At 38.5% G+C, this 13973-nt stretch overlaps 1 protein-coding gene across 2 annotated transcripts in view; it reads right to left on the minus strand.

Annotated features, from left to right (window-relative positions):
• The window catches only part of LOC139823437 (tRNA dimethylallyltransferase), a 70149-nt gene that overhangs the window by 38901 nt on the left and 17275 nt on the right, over window positions 1-13973 (minus strand). For both annotated transcript variants that reach the window (XM_071795994.1, XM_071795993.1), the window contains exons 2-3: window positions 13681-13818; window positions 12582-12940 (exon numbers count right to left, since the gene is read on the minus strand). In XM_071795994.1, the coding sequence (XP_071652095.1) occupies window positions 12582-12940; window positions 13681-13818 (497 nt within the window). The remainder of the gene's footprint in view (window positions 1-12581; window positions 12941-13680; window positions 13819-13973) is intronic.

Raw genomic sequence — 13973 nt, forward strand, 5'->3', positions numbered from 1 at the left:
ACGTTGAAACACGATCGAAATCTCCGTTACAGTGAATGCATCAATTAACTAATACCTATTCCGAAAGTTTTTGATTTATTGAAAAATAATATTTTTAATATAGACATGTAATTAGGCACGCGCTTTACATTAATTTTTCGAAAATACAAGAAAGTCAGATCATGAGCCGAATATAATTGAATATGTTTTTCTCAAAATATTGCATTGATTGCAAGTATAAATAAGAATTATATAAAAGATAGGCTATTTTATACTCAAAGAAAAAGTTCAGAAGCAGACAAAATCAGGCATTTCGTCGAACAAAGATCTTCGCCGAGATAGTCCATTCCAAGTGGCAATGACAGCAGTACCTGCTGCTTGGCCAAGGTTGTGCCAAGACTGGAGAGCTTTAGGCACAGAGAGATAGAAATAGACGAATAGAGCGAGATAGAGGGAAAGAGATAGAGAAAAGGAGAAAGGGGGAGTCATGGGTAAAATCTATCTCTCGGCGGAGAGTCCTGGAACGATGCCAAAGAGAGCGGGCAGACTTTAGTCATCCCGCAGGAGTCTCGCCTCGCGACGGACTGAAGTAGGAAGAAGCGCGCGAGAAGCGGCAAAGGCGAGGCTACGACCGTCGGCTAATAAAAGACAAGCGTAACGTAATTCCACCCGCGCTCCAATAATAGTACCGTCGTTTAACGGTGCTTCCGACGTCGGCGTTCCCGCGCCGGCAACCAGGACTATTCTCATCGTCGTACGCGCACGATTATTCGGGAATTCGGCAAACCGCGAGCGTCTCGCCCGCGCGAGAAAACGGAGAATTTGGAGAGGATTAGTAAATCAATCAGAATCGCAAGATGAGATGGTTTATGATTGTGTTACTCGATTGAACAAAATGTATCTATTTCTTGTAAGAGGTCAATTTTGACGTCACAAGTGTAGTCTATTTTTTTTCTAAGAATAACGGCAGATTTTGATCGATAATCAATCCGCGAAATTTTTCAGAAGATTCGCTTCGCTATCAGTTTTCTAAAAATTACGCGAACGATTCAAAATACTACGAAATTCTTTAATTGGTGCATTAACGCTCGCGCGCGCCTCCAGTGCGAGCTACTTCCAATTATTAACATCGACAACCGGCAATTCGAAATCAAACAAGGTACAGGCCACCTGTTCATATTTAGGCCTCGGTGCTAATAAACGCTCAAGTTAGTGCTCGGGGAGACTCGCAGAGATCCCGGTCTCTCGCTCTTTTCTCGAGGTAGGTAGATACATCCACTTAGGAGGCACCGGGCATCGTTGGTGTGAACACAGGTGTTTAGCGTTCTTGTCCCTATATCGCGGCGCGAAGAGACGATGTGGGAAAAATGGGAAGGGAATCGAGGTAAGACTTATCGGGCATAAACCGAACCGACGTAAAACTCGGTGGCGCGGCCGAGATACGGAGCGTAGGAAACAGTCGCGGCCGCGCGATAGCGAAATAATTGTTTTTCTGCATGAAACGCGTGAAAGTCAGCGCGCAAGATGATAAAATACGCCTAATAAGGTGTATACCGCGCCGGCAACGTGCATTATCGCGGTGTGCGGCGATCGGCTCGATCCCGCCGCTCGGCAATAAACTCGTTATCCCATTACGCTTAAGGGTAAAGGTAAACGTAATAAAGATAGAGTACACAATGTAACGGAGGACGATGTAAGAGTACGATGACAGAGCGTGTGATCGATAGAATTTCGTGAATGGCTGTAAGCAAACCAGCATTCGATTCGTCATTCATCTTTTTCGGGTTAAATAAACATGGAAATGATTAATTTCGATAACTTTATTAAAATTGCTTTACGTTCATTCACATCGCATTTATGATAAACCATATTTATGTTATTTATAAAATATGCTCCTTGTGAAACGAACATCGTGGGAATTTTAAAAAACTTTTTTGGAGTCGTTGAGAAAGAGAGAGAGAAAGTAAGACTGGAATTCTCTTACTTTTCTTACTCGAAAAGTAACGTTTACATTATCGCAAACATAATTCAAAAGAAATGAAGACGGATCAAAAATTACGCGCCGAATAAATTTAAGCAGACAGGCAATATTTGTCATCTGACCGCAAGATTACACGAAATATGTAAAACGGACGGATAAATTTTCTGGCCACATTATTTGTCAAGTCTACTTAACAAGCAAATTCACTCGGTTGTTTTATAAATTGCGCCCAATGATATATGGACAGCGATTACCGTCACATAAAGGGACTGGCAGAAAGACATTAATATCATATATTTCGTCGGAAATATCTTTAAAGAGAAATAACATTCCTCGTGATAATATTCCATAAGAATGTACATATAATTTCTAATACGGAGATTATATATTTTTTAAATTAAATAACATTCTCTTCATACTGCCACACTTTTATGTAATTTTTCGCTCATGTTCGGTTAAATATATAGCAATCTTATTTAAAAGTTACTGCTTGGAATATTTGTAGAGCAAATAGAAAAGATTTGTGATGGTCGATAAAATGTCTAAATTCTACAGCGCGAATAATCAGGCAATAACGTCTGGTAATTTAAAACGAATAAATTTTCAAATATTGAAGGCTAACACCTTAATCACGTTTCTCCTTCAAAATTCTTTGCCTGTAGAATAACGTGCCGTTTGCACGATGTAATTACATAATTGATAGATCTGCGATACAGGCATAACTAGACTGTCACGGTGAATTTAAATGGACCAGAAATAGAACGCGTGTCGACCAACTGGAATTATTGGAATTATTTCACTGGAGATACTTGAAAGTCCGGCTTTATGTGTCAGTCGTGGAGTGCACGGCTGTTACGCGTGCTTATTCACGTTAAATGACTATCCGAAAACTATTTGGTTTCATTTAATAATGAGCTGACGCAACTCGTAATGAGTATATATAAGAATCATAGATTTATGATGAAAACCGCTCGCCGCTTAGAAGGCTTATTTTTGCATACTTTGAATTTATGAAGTCGATAATTATGTTCAGTCAATAAAAAGGCCTAAATAAGGTTAGATCTCTAATATTTAAGTGTTATATACGCAATGATATCTGAATTTTTCAATAATCTTCCGATGTATTTAATATTTATTATACACATAAGCGTCGATGATTAAATATTTAACTGTGTCGTTGACATGTATGTCAAATTATTCGAGTTCTCCACAAGAAACTGGCCAACATATGGTATTTATATTGAACATGCTGTATCACATTTCATCATCTTTTAACCACAACCGTAATACAATATTCGGCAGATCGAAGTCCCTTGATGTTAAAATAGGTCATGAGAAAATTAACTTTCTTTCAATTTGGTGGCACTGGGGAAATCCAATTTAAAGGCAGTCTGACAAATATTTGTACAATTAAAAATCAACCCTTTTCAACAATTCGACAGTTCGGACAAAACAAATGTTCTAATGAAATTAAATATAATACCCTTTAATTTCTTTCCAACCTAGATTGAGTTTATAAAATGTAAAATAAGCATAAGGTTATAACACAATGTAAGTCATTAGAAATTAATGCAACAAAAGAGGAACAAGATATAAAGGATGCAATATTCGTAATTCTGCAAGCTATTGAACTTTATAAAAAGTGAAATTCGTGACCATAAAATATAATATCACTCAATTTCGCTTTTTCTTTTTGATGAATTTATGATATTGCAAGCTGTCCAGAAGTTTAATTACAAGATGCGATCGCGTATTTTGTTACATTCGAGACTCGCTATCGGTGCATACGGATATCGTGCGGGAATTTCGTTAAGAAGTCGACGCGAAATTATCGATCCAGCTATATTTCTTAAATTAATGCGACTCGGTAACGCAACTTTTTCTGCCGAATTCCATTTTCTTTTCTCGACCGCTTGAGCTTGATCGACGAGTCGTTCCCCGCAGTTGATCTTTCGATCACGAATCGTAATTATCGCATACTCGGATCGTTATGGAATTTATCAGTGAGAACACGCCCTACCGGAACGTTACGTAACGGTGCAGCACCGGGAGGCCCCATGGTGTGTTTCTTGCGGAACAGGCGCTTTAAGTAGTCTGTTCGTTGTGCGTCATACGTGTACGCACGTGTCGCTCGTTGTACCACCCACCTTTCTTAATGTTACATTTTCCTCGTGCCTTGTTACGATCGCCCCGATAATAATTTACATCGGCAATAACTTATATGGCATTTTTCATGAAATGCGACAAATACACGTGCATAATTTTCCCACAAGTGATGCTACACTTAACAGTTCGTGTAATTTCTCTCGTTTTACGCATACGCGAATTCTTTATCCGCGTGCAATCTTCAAAAGTTTAGAAGAATGAAGCTTTAGCAAGCATTCAATATCACTGATAATGAGATAACGCAACAAAGTATTATTGTTATGCTAAATCGTTAAAACAGATGAAATTCACGCAAGGCTATTACAGCTATCTTTACCGATGAAACAGATATCGGCGTACTGGCGGCAATATAAATTATTTCCAATAATTTCGCGATTTCATAATATTACGTATTATTATTACGCCGTATGAATCTAGATTTCTTGTCTACTATTCAATGGAAAGTGCAGGTTGCACAAGAAAAGAAGGTTAAACCAATTTTCTTGAAATGGTCTTCCCCATACAATCTTTCTTATATTTCTGAATCGATTTATCGAAGCATAAAAGATCATTCGCATGTTGAACTTAAACCGAATTGATATAAACTGGCGTCTTTGCGTATACTTCTATTCTTTTGCATAAAAAAAAAGGAACAAGCTATCGTGCAATTTCAGCGATCTCGCGTGAAAATATACTTTCTATCTTTCTCGCAAAAGAAAGATACGATCACCTGAATAAGACTTATGTCATAACCTTTGTTATTCCCTTCATTTTCCAAACGATCAAAGGTAGGCAAACAATAGTTCGCGATACGACTCGATGTGTGAGCGATTATGATCGACGAAGAATACTGTTTGACCCGAATATGGCAGGAGCGTATTTGTGGGTGTTTAACTTAATGTGATGATGTACGATCCATTAACTCGATTATTAACGACAGGCCGAAGTCTCGAAGAAGCTGTCGGGGTGGTTGGACCGTGAGGAGCCATCAGAGGATTAGAGTGGCGGCGACACTTGGCAAAGATTCAAACAGTGATTGCAGGTCTCTGTCTCAGCGGCGCGCGCTCGGAATATTTCGTCCTCGCGTTCCTCGAACAATTCGGACCTTCTATTCCTCTTTCAAAGCGAGTCCAGTTCCTCCCCCTTTTTTTATTTACTACAACGGCTCCTAGTCGTGACTCTGAGTGCATCGCCGACAGAACGGTGAAATATTCGATGCAGATTTGTATCGTGAAAAAGCGCGGAGAGAAAACTTGTGCATTTCGGTATTGCTTATAAGAAAATAGCAAAAGATTCGGAGATATCGAAAAGATTGGAGAACTTGCATAAAATTTCCTGAAAAAAACTTTGTAGTGAAACAGATGATGTAGAGAGAAGAATGTTAGAAAAAATAGTTATTTGAGATAATATTTAATACGCGCGTTGCTTAAATATTCCGTGTGTTATTTTAAGATCCTATACAAAAAATATTCTTAAAAGAGATTAAGAGGGAGAAGAGAGCATGACAAGCTTAATGTATTTAAAAAAAAATTAAACTAAATTATTAAAATACTAATAGCAATTCAGACAATAAAAATTAAATGGTGTGTGTATTTACCAATAATTACTCTTGAACTCAATGTAATATTAATTTATTACCGGTTATTTTTTTATTGGAATTGTATATTTTAATGATGCGAGAGATACTCGAGCCACCCGTGGCACAAAATTTCTCGGCCGACGAGTTTAAAGTGAAGTGTATAATCTTTTTTTTCGCAAAGTCAACCTAAACTATACCTGTTTAATTACTTCGGAACTCCGTGCGTTCCGAGGATCCACCGATCCCCGGCGGCTGCGTGACGGCGGTATCTTCTCCTGGACGAAGTGGAAGTATGATCGAAATTTGTTTCGCGCGCGCCGAACCGGAGATCGAGGGAGAATGAAAAGAAGAAAGAGAAAGAGGGAGATAGGCTGGCGGGGAGCGAGGGGGAGATGGAAAAGGAGCGTGAAAGGATCACTGGGCGTGTCCAGACAGATCGAGTCGAAAACCCGCTGCTTTATTAAAGCGGCGGGGTCAATGGTGGTACACCAGCCACGATAAAGACACGACATTCCCTTTACTACTCGCCTCTTAAGCCACTATCGCGCGATGAAGAACCGTGTTCATTAAAATGGAGTGTGGAACAACTTTTGGGAGATTTTCGCGAAGTACGCTATAATTTGCAGCTATTCCTCGTCCAATATAGTAAATTTTGAAATATTCACGTGGAACTGTCGTAATTAAGTTCTAACATCAGAAAGTGAGCCCCTAAGAGCGTTAAACTTTGCTTTAATAAATATAGCAATTATTTAAAAAAAAAATTCTGAGAAATAATTATGCATAGATACTGAACATATAAAAGAAATATTAAGTAATCTTTATATTTGCCATTGAAAATTAGAAGATATTTTGTGATAATTATAGCAATAGACATTCTCAAATACTCCACGTTGCAACTGTTCACAATAAGTTAAGAATGTGAAACTACATCCGCGTGCACGCAAGATAACATCGATCGTGATGTCATTGTAGAACACCAGGTGAATTCGAGAGAAGAAGATAACCGCGAAGGGATCTCGCGAAACACAAAAGCCAAGCAGATTTCAAATAAATTTCAGACGTTAAAGGGGCGAAGAGGCGTTGCTTTATCAGCGCCACGTACGCGAAGCCTATATGGAATCGCACTCCGCGTTGGCCACTAATCAAATACCGCGATCTACATAATTTGTTTAGGAGCAGTCATAAATCATTGCGCGCGCGCGAGCAGTTTATCTCGAGTGCTGATTCAGTGAAATTAGTATTATCGCGAACCGGCTGCGTTCTTTCTTCCTCCCGTTACTTCGTGCGCGCGCCGAGCGGAAAAGAAATTTTACATCCTGATGCCGTCGCCGCCGCCACGACCGCGGAATAATTCAGAAACGCGAATTGCAAAATTGGATCACGCATGCACGACTGACAGCTATCCTCCGAGATATTTTCTTAAACGTCAATTATATCGGGACGAGATATCTCTCGCGCATATTTGCCTTACGTCGAGTACAAAGTACCTGGTGATTTAATGTTTCTCCGAATGCTATATGTTATAAATCTCATCGTCACTCTGAAAGTGGCTAACACGTAACAAGAGGCGTGTATCGTTATTTAATCACATTCGTCCTCGCATCCATTCTTTTTGCGAAGAAATTCAGCAAGAAATGAAATAAGACTATTCGGGGAGCAGATTGGGGTGCACGAAGCCCTGAATTTGATAAGAAGTCGACGCATGGATAAGAACTTGACGCTTGGATTCATTACGAGGCATAATTATATACTCGAGAAAGAAAGATGTATATTATAAAGCCGTGCCTCTTTGCACTTTATTTTTCAGAATAAATTAACTTAACGTCTTAATAGAAGACCTTATTTCCATAACGCATGCAAAGATGCAACAAAATATTATCCGATTAATCTCCTTTTTATAAATACCGTTCACTTATTTCTGCAACTATTTTGTGTAATTATGTAATACAAAAAGATATTTATACTAGAAACATACGAGATACTAAATTACGCCACCAAGCTTATGAAAAGTCTTTGGCGGCGGTTTCGTGGCTTGGTATATGCGGATCAGAGAAACCGTGCCGACCATACGCCTGCTAAATTAAGCCTGATTTACAGCTTTTACTTCGCGAAAATTCTCTCTTCCTATCCGTACTCGGTGTAACCGCAACTTCGCCCGACTGTCCTGTGATTTATGAGGAAACCCTGTGTCCTCGAAGTGCGTAACATTGAAACGCTTTCTACAGTGTTACAAACAGAAGGGTACTGTTATCGATACTTTGTGGAAGGTGGTGAATTTAAGGGGGAGAAGTCGGGGGAACAGCGCGCTAACCGAACGCTTAGGTACAATGTTAGGAATGTTCTATATCAATTTACGGGCTGCACTGTTAATTCAGTCACTCCTTTTCTGTCTGCGGCAATTATAGTTAATATAAGAAAGAAAAATGTACATTTCTCTTGTTTTTCTAAACAAAATTAAGCTCCATTAAAATTGCAATTAAAATATTATTTAAGAAATGTATAATTTAGTATTTAAAACTTTTTATTTATCTCATTATCAAACGTATTGAATTGCTGTAGTCCCTGCCCATTTATCAATTCACGTTTCATCATTTACAATTACTTTCAAATAATAATTTAAAAATTCTCCTGCTACAGATAGAAATCCTATTTTCGACAAGTATAATTTCTACATTGTTAACGTTTTAACATCTGCGATAAGAGAAGATCGATTGCAAGCGCCAAAAATACTCGACCAGAAGAAAGGAATAGGAGACTCTGGCACACGCAAAATTCCTGTCACGCGATATCAATAGCTCGCAATTTTTACGCTCGGTAAAACGAGTAATCGTAGCTCAAGTCGCTCCACGTGATTCACGTGTGTGTTTACGCAACACAGCGGAGAAGACAATATTATCGGCGTGTCGCAGAAGTCGAAGAAAGGAACGAAAACACCCGGTGTTCCTCGTGTTCATGGGAAGGGCACGTTTTATCGACATCGGTATTGTGCGTGCCAAGCACGGAGCGTACGATGACATGCGTATGCGTGCTATGTCAACCTGACACGATTTAAATCATTATCATGTGCGAACGCGAATGAGATTCTCTTGAAACTTTACCTCAAGGATTCTCGAAATAGGTATATTGAGTTGAGTGCATTATGTCAAGATTAGAAGCCTTGAAACGCAGTGGAAAATATTTGCAGATTCGAAGACACCTATTGAGAGAAGTGCTGCATTGCCGACACGAAAAAGCCTTAAGGAAAAGTGGAATGACGAATGACATTATAAAGATTGACGGTGGAGTCTGCACGAAGATCATATTACTCAATAATAAAATCCAATCATAAAATCAGTACACGACGCGATTGATCATGTGTAAAGAAGTGACGGCTGGAAGCTAGGCTAAGTAAACACTTGTTACTCCATGCTCGGAAAGCGCAGCGAGTAAACACAATTTGAAACGTCTATGTCGAGCAAGGTGACTGGATAAAGAAAAAAAAAGGTACGACAGCTGGCAACGCGTGGTCCTTGCCCGACCTAGCCCAACCCGATCCAAAATATTCTATAGAGTTCGACGTCTTTTCACGTATGAGACGAAAGTGCGCGGGGATAGCTATCGCGGAAGAAAAAGGTTGCTTCCGAGGCACAGCTGGCGTTGGTGGCCATATTGTGAAAGCGTAACAGTTGTCCAAAAGACGTGCCTGCTCTGCTTTGCTCTGCCCCGCCTTATACCCTGCCCTAATTGGCCATTGTCGATCATTTTGCACGGCGACGTCGCATTCATGCCGAGGAAACTCGACGATTGTGAACGATCTGCGGGAGCTGGACACGCAAATCTTACGGAAGCTAAAGTCAGGTCAGAGGGACTGCAGGAAAATGCATCACTCCACCGCCTTGACATTCATTGATGATGTTAGTCGCAGCGTGGTACGCAAGAAACCGTTAATCATAATTAATCACAAGCATGACGGATACATGAAATAGTTTCAATTATCGTGGTGGGTTATACGGAAAAAGAATTGCTTGGTTTGATTAATGACAATCGCGTAGATACACGTGGGTTCGCGAAGACTCTAGGATTCACATCGCGTTGTATCGCTGCACGCAACCGCAAATCGCTATAATTGTGAACGTAGCTTTATGTAGCGTCCGCGATTCTGCGAAAAACTCCGGCGAAGTAACAGGTGGACCTACGGCGAATTCCAGCAAGAACTGGGACTCTTTCCATCGAATTCATGTACGTTTCGAATGAGAAACGTGATCGTGTGCAAAATATATTCTGCATATCAGACTACATTCATAATTATGGCATTCATGATATATTTCGTTCACATGTCTAAATTACACCTACTACTGAACACGCAGGTAAAGTAAGTTATAATTCTATAATAATTTCAAAATAATTTTAACTCCAAATAAACTGAAGCAATTACAATTGTAAGGTGGAAAATTCAATTCTAAATTTGGGAAGAATATAATTTTAATATAAATTTTAAACCAAAATTAAAAAGTATTAGAATTTTTAATTAAATTCCGAATAAGCAACCTAAAAAAATCAATAAGAAACTTGAAATAAAATCCCAAATAAATTAGAAGAATTGTAATTTCAAATTATATTTTAAATAAAATAAAAGAAATTAAATTCCAGTATCTCTTTAAGTGTTATATAATATATGACACTAAAAGAAATTCCCTTTTTCTTTATCGCACACAATATATAAGCTGATCTTATTAAATTAATAGATAAGATTATAATAAAAAGTTCGCTACTTGAACCGAATATTTCCTGATTATTTTCTCTCTTCAGCACATGCATCGATTCTTATCTATATTGTATTACGTATACGATGAGTGATTGAAGAGATTTCATAAATGACTCTACACTAACTTACGATTACAGTTGAGACACGTTTACATTTTGCCGATGCGTGCTATCAGTCGATTGCTTAACCAAGATAATGTCCTAAGCTCTCTGCGGTGCGATGGATGAAACGTTGAAGTCGAGACAATTTGATACATTATCCGTTTCATTTCTATGATTGACGTTATCTGATGATGGCATACATAAATGGGAATAAATCAAAATTTTGTAGGAAAGAGAAGGAGAAGAGAGATCTAAATGATAAAAATTATCCTATCAAAGTAGGTTGATTGATTATCAGTTAATCGGGATTTATCGAAGCAGTACATTGATAATTAGAGTAAGTTTGCAAAATACCTCCGTTTATATAAAATTTTAATTTTTATCATTTAATTTTTTTAATTTTTCCCACCGGTAATTGGATATCGTTGGATTACTTATTACTTTTTCCAAGATTTTTTAAGAAAAATAAAATAATATTTCGGGAAATATTCTGATTATCACTGATTATCGATACAAAAACAATTCAATTATTTTTTTAATGTGCTTGGAATGTCCTTTTAAATTTCACAAACTGATCTTTACATAAGGAAAGCATCTCGTTTATACAATAAACATGTACACTTTAAATATACTACGAAAATACTACGAAATTTTTGTTATCAACATATTACCATAAGTTAGTGCTAGCGAATAGTAAAACTCAAGTTATGTACAACATCATTGCATGGCGTATCAGCCATCTAATTAATTATTCAATTATGAGAACAATAGCATGCGGCATTAGCTATTTCACAGCCTCGCTTATTGTATATATGTATACATATACATGTATCAAAGCCATTTTTCCAGTCCAGTCTACTCCGACAATTCGATACGGGAATCGCCAAAAATAGAACGGAATTTCATTTAACGTTCCCCTGAATATTTCATTCGAATAACGTCGAACAAATTATAAGTGCCGCATTAAAGTTTTGAGTAGAAAACGCTTACTAATTAGTAAGAGAAAACTCAAGCTACGAAAACTCAAAACTCTATTAGACATTCGACGAGGCAGCCATAAAGGCAAGGTCGATTCAGCTGTTAACTCTTCATTATCTCTTACTTTCCGAATTTTTATCAATCTCTTTCGAACAGACTTTCCTAACATCACGAACCGTAGCACCTGAGAGTACTTCGTAAAAGTTTCACGATTTATCATATTATTCAACGCGTATATATATATATATATATATATATATATATATATATATATATATATTTCGAGCAAAAACGATGTGTAACTGTATCTTAATTCTCTCACCGAAAATAGGTCAAAAGTTTATTAGTCGCGATGAGGAAGCAGGATTTCATAAGTTCGGAACGTTTTCAGGACTTTACGATCGTCGCCTTGAGACTTATTTGCACGATAAGCAAGTGGAAAATGTTAATGAATTCAACGAATTAAATTAACACCTATATTCATGCGAGAGATACCGACCGCTTGATTAATGACCGTTTCTTTTAATATTAAACGTAATACGACAAGTGACATTACGATTGCCGGATATCAAATAATAATGATGGAGTTTGCCGCATAGCGCGTTTCAGTAAAACACTAATCGTAAATTAACTGTTCGTTGTCACGGATACGAGTGAAATTTGACATTTATGCACGCTATGATATAAATAACATTATGATATAAATAATATTTATTATTCAAAAATTATACGATGCAAACTCGTAATCAATTCCGTTTCAGATATTCATCGATATATATATCCTGTTTTAAATACTTAGTTATATAATTTTAGGCTTAAGGTAGAATGTCATCGTCCGTCAAAAGAATGATGCAGATTTCAAACTGTTTATAGAATGCTATAATGTAAAATGTATGACTTTCCACATTAGGAATCGCGTGATTATAATTAATTTGATATTCAATGTAATTAAAAATATCGCGCTCGCATTGCAATAATATATATTATATATAAATTTATTTACACTGCGCGCGTATTCGTCTAAACAACGGCAATCAGCATTCGCGTATCAACGATCGCAAATTTGCATCTTACCTTATGACTTTCCGCCTGTTGTTGGGATGCAATTTGCACGCCATCTCCGGATCGACCTCCATCAGTCTTCGGTGAAGCTCCTCGTTGCTGCCGTCGTAGATTCTCGCGTCGAATTTCAACCTCTTCGGCGCCGTCTCATCATCGTCATCGTCGCCGTCATTCAGCCGATCAACTTGCACATTATATCGATCGTCCGATCTGTTCTCGATCGACGCGCTCGGATTGGTCGCGCTTGAATCGTCTTGGACCGACGGTTCTTTCGGATCAGTTATAAGGATCTCCCATAGCAGTGATTCTATGTAATAGTTCGTACCACCGACGACGATCGGCAGTTTCCTTCTGGCCAGCAGGTTGTCTATCTACATCGATAGGAAAAGGAACGGTCGGAGTGTAGAGCGTAGACGAGAACAGGACCGAGCAAGAGATCCGCGCGGGAGACCGTGGCTAATGATCGTATCAAGGTCTTCGCGAGGATCAAGGGCGTTCCGATTGGCTTCGTCCGAAGATCTTTATTTTACGAAGTCGATTTCGCGAGCTGTGAACCCGTCGTGATGGTTTCACCGCACGCGAGATATCCAACCGGCGCGTAATTATAAACCTTAACACACAACAATAAGCGTCTCGTGCCGACCAGAAAGGGAAACAGAAGAAAAAAAAATATCACTTTCGACATCTGTGATTCATTGAACATTTCTTAGTACGTTTTTCATTAACACGCCCTGAGAAAGATGACTTGCCCACCTGATGATTTTATCTACTCACGATAGTTTCAGTTCACGGTATTCTTTTAACATTCTTTTAATTTTTAGAGAACATTATAATTAAGCTGTTATGAACTAATCCTTGTTTGATTAGATTAGATCCAAAACGCGATGCAAAAATAAATCACTAGAAATCGCATTATTTATGCATGTAACTTGTTATGGTAATCATTATTATCGCAAATTATGAAATTTTTCGCTAGTTTATCAGAAGATATAATCCGCGAGTTCTTAAGAGATTATAACGATCGTCTTTAATGTCGCGTAATTATAGCTGTCACATTAAACGTCGGCAATCTCCGTTAGCGCGGAAAAAGAGAACGAGATGTGACGATTACGATCGGCAGGGCCATGTCCCTGAAGTCGATTACGGAGAAGTTGGTCAGCGGATCCACGATGTCCAGCATGTGATGCGGCGCCGCCTTTCTTTCCGCCGGGGTCACCTTCGCGGTAACGATGTCCAGGCTTTTGTACACCTGCGGGCCGGGAGAGAATCGCCGTAATTAAATGTGAAATAACGAGGGACCGGCGAGACAGAGACCGGCGCGAAAGAAATACATAAGTAACGGCTGATAAATAATGAATGAATAGAAATAATGCGATATCGAATGATTCCGTTAATTGCACCGCT

The sequence above is a fragment of the Temnothorax longispinosus genome, chromosome 12, assembly GCF_030848805.1.
Source record: "Temnothorax longispinosus isolate EJ_2023e chromosome 12, Tlon_JGU_v1, whole genome shotgun sequence".
In the NCBI taxonomy this organism is placed as follows: domain Eukaryota; kingdom Metazoa; phylum Arthropoda; class Insecta; order Hymenoptera; family Formicidae; genus Temnothorax; species Temnothorax longispinosus.